This window comes from Gymnogyps californianus, chromosome 22, assembly GCF_018139145.2.
Source record: "Gymnogyps californianus isolate 813 chromosome 22, ASM1813914v2, whole genome shotgun sequence".
In the NCBI taxonomy this organism is placed as follows: domain Eukaryota; kingdom Metazoa; phylum Chordata; class Aves; order Accipitriformes; family Cathartidae; genus Gymnogyps; species Gymnogyps californianus.
This window is the reverse complement of record NC_059492.1, coordinates 4,117,447-4,127,247: the sequence shown is the minus strand read 5'-3', so window position 1 is coordinate 4,127,247 and position 9,801 is coordinate 4,117,447. Positions and strand designations below refer to the sequence as shown.

Here is a 9,801-nt window from a genome sequence, read left to right as displayed (position 1 = left end):
CTGTGGACACTAGAGGGCACCGGGCTCCCATCCTGGGAGCAGGATTAGGCCCAGGGCTGCGGGGCTGGTGGAGGGGCAAGGTGCTGGGGTGGGGAGCAGTTCCCCGGCGCAGGGGCTGCCAGGCTGTGGCCAATGCAAGGACAAGGACAAGGACACCAACCACCCAGGCAGAGCTGGCCTGGGTGAGGGGGGCTGTATCTTACACACGTACATAAATACAGTTTGGAGGGGGAAGCTGGTGAGAAGGGGGTTCTGCCGCTCTCCGGAGGGTCCCGTGGCGGTCGTGTCCGTGGGGTCCTTCGTGAGCCACGTACGGGGCTCCCCGAGAGGGAGGTGGGGTGGTTCCCCCTGGTGATGGAGGGGATGGTGGGCATCCTTCACGCCAGCAGCCGGGGCAGAGGAGCGTTTGGGGTGCGGCGTGGGTGGGGTAGGAGACCTCCCGCCCCGGTGTGGGGACGCTGGCAGGGTGTCCCCATCCTGCCCCGTGGCACTTCTGGGCGTGAGGGCCGTACGCCGCCCCCTCATAGCACCTGTATGTCCCAGATCTGCGTGGGTCTTTCCTCAGCCACGTCCCAAACGATGGCATGGTCCCGGTCGTAGGATCGGCCGCCTGCGGAGCGAGGGGAGGGTTTCAGGAGGGCAGACTGCGCTCCTGATGGCGGTGAAGGGGTGGGTGCCCCATCTCATGGCCAAACACCCCGGTTTTGGGTGTCCCTGGGAAAGCAGCCCCTGTGCCGGTGCCGAGGCCTCACCCTTTATATCGAGGATCATGTCCTCGAACATCTGGCTGTGGATCCGTCCCTGAGAATCGACGCTCCAGGTCTGACGTGGCATCCGGGTCTCGGACCACAGCACGGCCTTTGCGCCCTTCCCGGCGGCCCGATGACCTGCAGGCTCATGTTGGGGGCCACCTGCAAGGAGCGGTGGTGGCCGGGTCAGCCCGCTCCTCTCCATCGCCTCCATCCCGTGCAAAGGCTTGGAGCTCAGAGGGGTTTCCCTGTAAATGCAGCTGGTTCTGGGGTGGGACATGGGATGAGCAGGAAAACCCCTCAGTGAGAGGTGGGGACGATTAGGATGACAAAAACTCCTCAGGGAAGGCAGAGATGCCTTCACGTCTCCAGGGGAGACTTGGGGAGGAGAAAATCAACCGATGTTTGGGGACAAGGCTGAGGTCAGATGCTGGGAAGGACTTTTATAAGCCCCGAAAGATCGCTGTGGGGTGGGGAGTACCCCAGCAGGAGTCCTGCCAGGGACTCCCCTGGTCCCCTCTGCAGTGCTGGCTGTCACACGTGAGCCCTGACCTGGTTTTTGATCAGCCCGTCCTCGTAGTACCAGATAGAGCTGCTCTGCTCGCTCAGGCTGGAGACCACCACCCGCCCCGCTTTCATGTCCTCCACGTCATCGGGGACCGAGAGGTAGAGCTCCAGCTCCTTGCTCCTGATGCGGAAATAGATCCGTCTCTGGAAAGAGAGAAACCTTTTTTGCACCGAAAAGCCCTGCTGTCTGCTCCTCCGGTCCCACACGCCGCGGCTGGCCGAGGAAGGACGGACCTCACCCAGCTTGTGGCTTTGGGAAGGGAGGACCCTGGTTCCCTGGGGCGGCTGCCCGGAGGATCCTCCTCATCCACCCCGGGAGGTCCCTGCTTCTCCCCAGGGCGATGGCTGTGGCCCTGGCCTGTCTCTCGTAGCTGGCACGGGCACAGCTTTCCCCGCCAGGATGCCGGGGCGTTTTGCAAGATGCTTGCCCATGGGGAGCATTTCGCCACCAAGGCGACCACTCCCAGGGTGGGGGACAGGGATCTGGGGGTGACAGTGCTGGGCTGGTGGCACCTTTCATGGGCCAGAGCTGTTAGCGGCATGCTGTTCCTCTCCAGGCCGTGGCCCGCTGTCTCCCCCAGCTCACCCGGCGCCGCTACCACATCCTCCTCCCGGCCGTCGGGACTGGCAGCTCTTTAGCTCCATGTGAGCCGCCTTCCCCGGGGTTTTGGGGTTCACCCCGCCGAATGCCAGCACCCCGTCCCCTCCCGCAGGGTGGCACTCACCTGGCGGATGGGGTAGAGGGATCCCACGTGCTGGATCCCGCTGTACGTCAGCCAGTTGGTGATTTCAGTGCAGTCCAGCAGCCACTGGCGCCCTCGGAAATCACCGTGTTCGCACAGCACCCAGCTGCGGGGGACGGGATGGGACAGGACGGGATGGGACGGGACAGGGAGAGCGCGGTCACCCCTGGGTGGGCAGATGGCACCCACCAGCCGGGGCAGGGGAGAGCAGGGCTGGGGCTCACTTACATCCCGCCTTTGACGCGCACCGACAGCACGTGGTTGTTGAAACCCTCTGCTTGGAGACTCCGCACTTCATTGTTCAGCTCGATCTCCTTCCCCTCAAAACACTCCAGCCCATGCAGGAAGATGGAGGGCTCCGAGAAAAACTGCGGGATGGGGGAAGAGATGAGGCGTGAGCGGGGCAAGCGGGAAAAGCGAGCACCCATGGGTGCAGAAGGGCTTCAAGGCTGGAGAGCCAGCGCCGGGGGTACCCGCGGGAGGGGAAAAAGGAGGTTCCTGGGGGGTTTCTGCCCCAGTGCTGCTGGCACTCACCACTGGGACCTTCTTCAAGGAGCGGATGGCGGTGGAGGAGAGGCAGCCCATGGCACTGAGCGTGGGGTACTCGCCCTCGGACAGCACATGCTGCTCCCCCGCGAAGGCCTGCCCGTCGAACAGGATCCAGCTGGCGGGGAGGAGCGTGCCCGGGCTGATGCGGCCATCGTGGTGGGCATCCATCCCTCCTGCAGCCCCCCGGCACCCCCCTGTCCTGCCCACCCTCCCGGGAGCCCCCACGGGTGCCTGCGGGGCTGCTGGCCAGGGTGATGTCCCTGTTCCCGTCCCCAGCCGGAGGCAGCGAGGCCCCAGGACGCCTACCTGCCCCCGCAGACTCTGCAGGAGCGTGGGATGAAGGCAGCGGGCAGGGCCTCCTGGTCCTCCTCGAAGGCGACGTGGTCCCCCAAGAAGTCGGGCTCTGAGAAGAGCAGGATCTGGGGAGGGGGAGCGGAGGGGCTCGGTGAGGGGGGCAAAGCATCGCCAGCACCCCGCAAGGGGCCGCGTCCCCCAGGGGGGCACGTCCCCCTCCCCATCCGCAGCCCCTGACCTTGGAGGCGAAATGGAGGTTGTGTTCCCCGACCTGGAAGCAGACGGAGCGGGGCTGGTTGGTGTCTTGCCCTGGCCGGGCTTCCACCAGCCCCACGTGTGGCAGCACCAGTGGGTCCCACAGCGAAGCGGGGCGGAGGGGGGGGGTGGCCGGCACTCTCACCTGCAGGATTGGCTGCACCGAAGCGATGCGGCAATCCGCGGCACCCCAGTCTTCGCAGTTGCGGTACACCCCCTTCTCCAGGATGTACTGCTCGCCCGAGAAGTTGGTGCCCTCATAGGCCACCCACCTGCCGGCAAAACATGGGTGCTGGCTCAGCCCCCCCCCTCCATCCGAACCCCCTGACCCCCCTCTCCCTCGTCCCCGCACTCACACGCCGCTCAGCACGTGGATGGACTGGGTGACGGTGCCGTAGCCGGCCAGCTGCATGTCGGGGAGCGCCTCGCTCAGCTCCACGCTCGGGCCCTCCTCGAAGTCCATGGCCTCGAAGAGGACCAGCGCCGGGTCGGAGAAGTCCTGTGGGGAGAAGAAGCCCCCCCCCCGAGCCCCTCGGTCTGTCAGGGGGAAGGGGCCGTGGGCCGGGTGCTCTCCCCACACGCAGCCAGGGTCCTGCCTGGCTTCAGGGAGCCCAGGGAGGGTGGGAGCAGCTCTGGGCACTTAGACCTCTGCATGTGATGAGTTTGGGGGATCTCAGGCCATGCCCAGCTGCCTGATGCAGGCAGGGAAGGCTCCCTTTTGGGGGATGAGGATGGGACTGGGGTGGGCTGGCTCTCCCTGCCCATACTCGGTCCATCCCCAAGCGATGCCGCCACCCCTGCCCTCACCGTCCGTATCAGCCGTAAGGACACCAGCTCCTTGCTGTAGCCGCCCCACTGCCTCCAGTCCTGGTACTCCCCTTCCTCCAGCAGGTACTGGTGGCCGCGGAAGCCCTCCTTCTCGTAGCCGACCCAGCTGCGGCACAGGCAGACGTGGGCAGTGAGGTCTCCAGAGGATTTCCACATGCCGGCACCCAGGGACACCATCCATGCTGCTCCAGTGCCACCCTCTCCCCAAGCTGCCCGTGGTCATCCCACAGCCCTGGGCAGCTCCTCCGAGCCCTTTCCCAGGGGTGACCATCACCTTCCCAGCCTGCTCCAGCCGGGATGCTGGCCTTGCCCGCTCTGCCCGCCCCACGCCACTCACCAGCCACCCAGGACGTGCAGGGAGCCCACGGTGGGCAGCGCCGGCCCGGGCAGGCGCTTCAGGTCGTAGATGTCTCGGCTGATGGTGAACCTGCGGCCCTGGAAACCCGCAGCCTCGTAGATCAGCACCTGGGGACACAGCGGGGTGAGCACGGTCCCACGGCCAGCCCGGCCCCGCGGCCTCCCCGGGTGCTGGCCCGGTGCTCACCTGCGGCTCACTGGGTCTCTCCACGACGGGGCAGCCCTGGAAGGAGAAGGAGCTGCAGTGAGGCTGTGGTGGCAGGAGGGGACGGTGTGGGGACATCCGATTCGCCCCTTTAAAGCCTGAGCTGGTTTTTGGGTGATTTTCATTCCAGAACGAGCTCTTTTGGACTTTGTTTTATTGCTTGCTTTCAGCACTAACCCACAGAGGCACTTTCCAGAGCCACATTTCCACACCGAGCTCTCACTGATGTGAACCGGGAACTGCGGGAGATGCTCTCGCCTGTCATGCCCAGGGCTGGATACGGCCCCGGCACCCCAGTAACCGCGCTCCAGCAACCGGCACTCACCAGCCTGATGGGGTGCATGGAGCAGATGGATGGGTCCTTTGCTCCCCAAGCCTTTAAATTGGGGTACCCGCCCGGCTCCAAAACGTAGGGGTCATCGTCAAAGAAAGGCTTGGAGTAAACCAGCCACCTGGGGAAGAGGGGGGAAGCATCACACCCCACTCCAGCCTGTGCTGGAGCCCACCCGCTGCCCACCCGGCCCCACGGTCCCACTCACAGGCCCGAGTGGACAATGATGGAGGCGACGGCGAGCGGCTGGCCCCGTGTGCGGGTGTCCTCGGCCGAGTCGGTGAACTTCATCCGGGCGCCTTCGCCGTTCTCCTCTGCAAACAGGCTGATCTCGGGGGTGCGGTAATCCTGGCGTGGGGCAGAGCAGCGTTACAGGGGTCTGGCACCCCCCGCTTGGCGGGTGCTGGGAGACGTGGGGTGAGCGGGAGGCTCGAGGGGATCCCTGCACTCACCCGCACCACCCTCTTGAAGGAGCCGATGCGGAAAGGCCGGCTGCCGTGGGGCTGCCCGCTCTGCCCGTACGTCGTCCAGGGGTTGTCGATCTCCACGTCCCCCTCGGCCAGCACGCACTTGCGCCCGTGAAACCGCGGCTTCTCGTACATCACCCACCTGGGAGCGGGGTGGGAGCAAAGGGGGGGAAAATCCCGCTTTTACCCGCAGCCGGCGGGAGCCTTGGGGCAGAGCATGGGTGGGGATGTTCTGCCACCGCCGCGATGCTGGATCGCAGCCGCAGTAATTAGCGCTGGCGGGACGGTCACTCCTGAACCCCAGGCTGGGACCTGGCCGCCATCCCCGGCACGGGGAGCATGGGAACCCTGGCCGAGCCCTCCCTCCATGTCCTCGCCCTGCCGCCGTCCCTTACCCGCCTCGGATGACCCGGATGGAGATGGTGTGTGAGAGCTCCCAGGATGTGGCGTCGGGGACGTCGCCCCAGATCTCCCGTTTCTGGCCCGCGAAGCCGGCCTCGGAGAAGAGGATGATCTGGGAGGGGGTGACACAGCAGAGAGGTGCTACCATGCCGCACCGCACTGTACTGCACCGTGCCCCGGCCAGCCAGCCCAGCCCGGCCCCGCCATGTTCCCTGTACCTTGCCGGGTCTCGTGTTGATCTTCTCGAAGCCCTCCTTGTCTTCCTGCTGTGAACACCCGAGGGGATGGGTGTGTGAGGACCGCGGAGGGACATCAGCCGCACCAGCCATCTCCCCGCAGCCCAAGGAAGCCGCAGCCGCAGCCTCGCGTCTGGCGTCTGCCGATCCCTCCCACCGCCCCGAGCAGCCACACCTCGAGCATTCCTGCACTGCTGGGGATCAGCCTCCCCGCCTGCCCCGGGGACCCTCCTGTCACCCGCCCCGGGACCCTCCCATCCTCCATGGTGGCACCCTCCCATCACCTGCCCTGGCACCCTTCCATCACCTGCCCTGGTACCCTCCCATCACCCATCCTGGTACACTTCTATCACCCATGTCAATACCCTCCATCACCCGCCCTGGTACCCTTCTATCACCCATGTCAATACCCTCCATCACCCGCCCTGGTACACTCCTGTCACTTATCCCAGTACCCTCCCATCACCCATCCCAGTACCCTCCCATTGCACGAGGGGCTTTCAAGCCATGACCTCTCTGATGGGAAGCACAAGCCGTGTGCTGGGAACAGGGAAAGATGCTCCCGGGTTCACACCCCACCACCTCCCCGCATGCCCAGGAGGGCAGAGCATCTCCGCAGGTGCCACGTTGCGGGATTCACTCACCAGGACATCAGTGGGACACAGGGCCACGGTGCTGTCTGGCTCTTCGGTGACAGGAGGGACAGAGCTGAGACTCGGGGCTTCCAGCATGGCCATCTCGGGGCCGGGGTGATCACCAGGGCCCTGCCCGTTGTGGTCCCCAGGGGTGGGCGAGCCCGTGCCCCCCCTGTCCCTGCTGGGCAGCTCGAGCGGGGCGGTGCTGGGGGAGACGAAGCGGCTGTAGAGCACGCTGTTGTCCAGGCGTGAGTAGGGCTTGCCCTCATCAGCCGCGGCCGCCCGGTGCTCCAAGAAGTGGGAGAGCAGCGCCATGCCCTTGAGGACATTCCCTCGGAAGAGCACGCTGCGGTCGGCCAAGCCCCCAGCCACTGGTTTGGCCTTTTCTTCCGCTCCCGCCTGCCTCGGCATCCCCGGGAGCGAGCCCCCCTCCACCCGGCCATCGCTGGCCACGCTGTCCCCGGGCACCCCATGGTGGGACCCCGCCAGCGCCCGCTCATCAGGGCTCAAGTAGGGGTTCTCTATCTCCTCCTCGGGGCTCTCCTCCTGCTGCCCCGCTGGGCCCCATGCCAGCAGCTCGCGCAGGGTCTCGGGCAGGGAAACGGGGGCCCGGGGGGCCACGCGGTCCTCCTGGATGGGGGGCAGAGCGGCGCAGCGGCCCAGCGACGATGGCCGGGGCTGGCGCGGGACCTTGGGCGCCTTCCGCATCTCCGAGGGCTCCATGTTGCGCAGCGTGTCCACAAAGATCTCCATGTCCACCAGCAGCTCGGGGTCTTCCTCGGTCGTGTCCTGGGGGCTCTCGGCCGGTGGGTCGTGGGCTGGGGTCTCGCAGGGGGGCTCTGGGCTGCTCTCAGGCTCTTGGGCTGTGCCCTGGGGGTCCCCCGTTGTCTCACTCCTGTCCAACTCAAGCTCAGTCTTCGGAGATCCTGGTTCTTCAGAAGAAGGCTCTGGATCATCGCTTCCCTCCGAGGAGGGGTCTTCGGGGGTGCTGCCAGCTCCCGGGGGGCTCTCTGTCCTCGGCGGCATGGCTGAAATGGTGCCATCCCCATCTGCCACGCTCTCCTCTCCTGCACCAGCCAGATCAGCCCGGCCACCGGTGTCCTCCGAGGGACACTGCAGGGAGCTGGTTATACTGGTTTGTGAGTTCCCGGGCCTGTCACCATCTCTCGGGGTTGCGTTCACCGGCGCGGCTTCGGTTTGTGGTGAGTCTTTCTCCCCAGGGGATCCCTCAGCCAGGAGCCCGGCGGCCTCCACGGTGCCCGGCGAGCTCTCGCTGCCCGCTGCAGCCCCAGTGAAGCCGCTGCCATCCTGCCCGCAGCTCTCCCGCTGTGATGGGGCCATCGTGGTGCTGGCAGCATCGTGCATCCCATTTCGGGCTTCCCTTCTCTCCGCCAGCCCCGGCTCAGGCCTGGCTGTGTCCTTGCCCGTCCGCAGCACGGTGACGTGCCTGGCCCTGGGCAGGGCAGGGACACAGCCGGGCTCGGCCGCACACGGGGCACCAGGACCTTCACCGGGACCCCCCGCAGGGTGCTCGGCGGGTCGGGTGGGGAGGAGGGTGCCATGCACATAGCTCTCCCTGTGCACGGGCATCTCAGGGGGGGCATCCACCGGCGGGGGGATGCCATCACCGCCGCTGCCAGCCCCCGCCTTCCCCCTCTCGTCCTGCCGCCGGGGCTTCTGCGTGGGGGAATACACCTGCGAGAAGATGGGGCCGTGCGCGGTGAAGTCCTTGAGGAGGTTGACGGAGGACGAGCGTTCCCGGTGTGTCAGGGTGGCGGGGCCGGATGCCGTCTTCTCCACGATCTCCCTCTCCCAGGCCTGCAGCAGGAGGGAGACGCGGGAGGGACTCCCCTCCCGGCCCCGTGCGCTCCCCGTGCTCTCCAGCCGCCGCGACACCAGCGAGACCTTCTGGAAGCGGGACCTGCCCTCGGGCCCTGGAGCACCCGCCGCCGCCTGCTTCATGCTCAGCTCCGCGCTGGAGACGAAGCCCCTGGCCTTGGCGTGCTGGAACGGCGAATCCATGCTGGGGGGCCGGGGAGAGGGCTGCCGCGGCCCCGTAACTCCCCACGCTGCCGGGCTCGGCCCCTGCGGCTGCCGCACTGGGGCTGGCGGAGCTGCAGGGAGAGAAGGAGACCCTGGGAGAGCTGAGCAGAAACCTCCCTGCGGGGACCAGCCCTGGACCCTGAGCTAGACCCTAAAACCCCCTAGACCTCCCTCTGATCCTGCAGGATGTTTTGGGGTGGTCCCATGAGCACAGGAGGTGGCTTTGGGGCTCTCTGCAATTCTTGGGGTGCTCACGTCATCCATCCTGACACGCGCAGGATGTGGGGGACGCCGCGGGCCCCTCTGCCTGCCCATGCCAACGCTTCTGCATCCAGCAGAGATGGTGGGGAGCTCCGCCACGCTGCCAAGGTGGGCTCCAGCAGAGCCCGGCAGGCCGGCACAGCGCAGGTGAGTGTGCAGGATCCGGCTGGGCCGTGCTGTGCCCCGAGCCATGCCGTGCCCCAAGCTGCGGGATGAGTCAGGCGGGCAGCAGGGCTGCGCCGAGTCAGCAAACGCAGCAAACAAACAAGCCCAAAAAACAACAGGGAAGCTGCTTCACGGGGGAAAAGGGCCTGGCCGGGACCAGGACCGGGGCTGCAGCAGCCGTGGGGTTTGCAGGAGGAGGTGGGGACCTGCGCAGCATCTTCCCTTGACCCTTCCCTGTTGTCGCTCGGCAAAGATGGGATGGCTCCGTCCACCTCTGCAGCCCCATCGGCATGAGAAAGTGAGCTGCACTAATCACCCGGCGCTTGCACCCTGATCCAAGCTGGTACCCAGCACTCAGCTCCCGCGCCCTTGCGTTCGGTGCTGCAGGGTGGGCAACGCTGTGGTCCCCGGGGGCGCAGGGCAAGGGACAGGGACACCCGCACCGCCTCGGCTCGGGGAGGCGGGGGGGATGCCGGCGGAGGCGTCGCTGTGCCGTGGCTGCGTCCCTGCCCCAGAAGGGTTTTATTGCTGGGTTTGGGAAGCAGCTGACGCAGCAGGTGCCGGGGAGGGAGCCGGAAGCGCGCCGGCATCTCGGCATCTCCCAATTAGGAACTGTTTGGTGTCACCGCCCGGCTATGGGGACAGCGGCAGGGACGGGGCTTTGGGCTTAGCCTGAGGACAGGCTGAACTTGAGGTCTCCCAGCCGGGGACGGG

The 9,801-nt window shown here is 66.7% G+C and overlaps 1 protein-coding gene across 1 annotated transcript; it reads right to left on the bottom strand.

Annotated features, from left to right (window-relative positions):
• Positions 1 to 521: 521 nt before the first annotated feature.
• On the bottom strand, positions 522 to 8,640 carry CRYBG2 (crystallin beta-gamma domain containing 2). Its single transcript, XM_050910019.1, is given in 20 exon segments — positions 522 to 610; positions 753 to 866; positions 869 to 911; positions 1,302 to 1,460; positions 2,042 to 2,165; positions 2,288 to 2,427; positions 2,594 to 2,723; positions 2,915 to 3,027; positions 3,141 to 3,173; positions 3,303 to 3,429; positions 3,514 to 3,656; positions 3,965 to 4,091; positions 4,323 to 4,450; positions 4,530 to 4,565; positions 4,873 to 4,999; positions 5,087 to 5,226; positions 5,331 to 5,487; positions 5,741 to 5,859; positions 5,966 to 6,010; positions 6,628 to 8,640. Coding segments are annotated over 20 exon segments (4,107 nt in total).
• Positions 8,641 to 9,801: the final 1,161 nt, after the last annotated feature.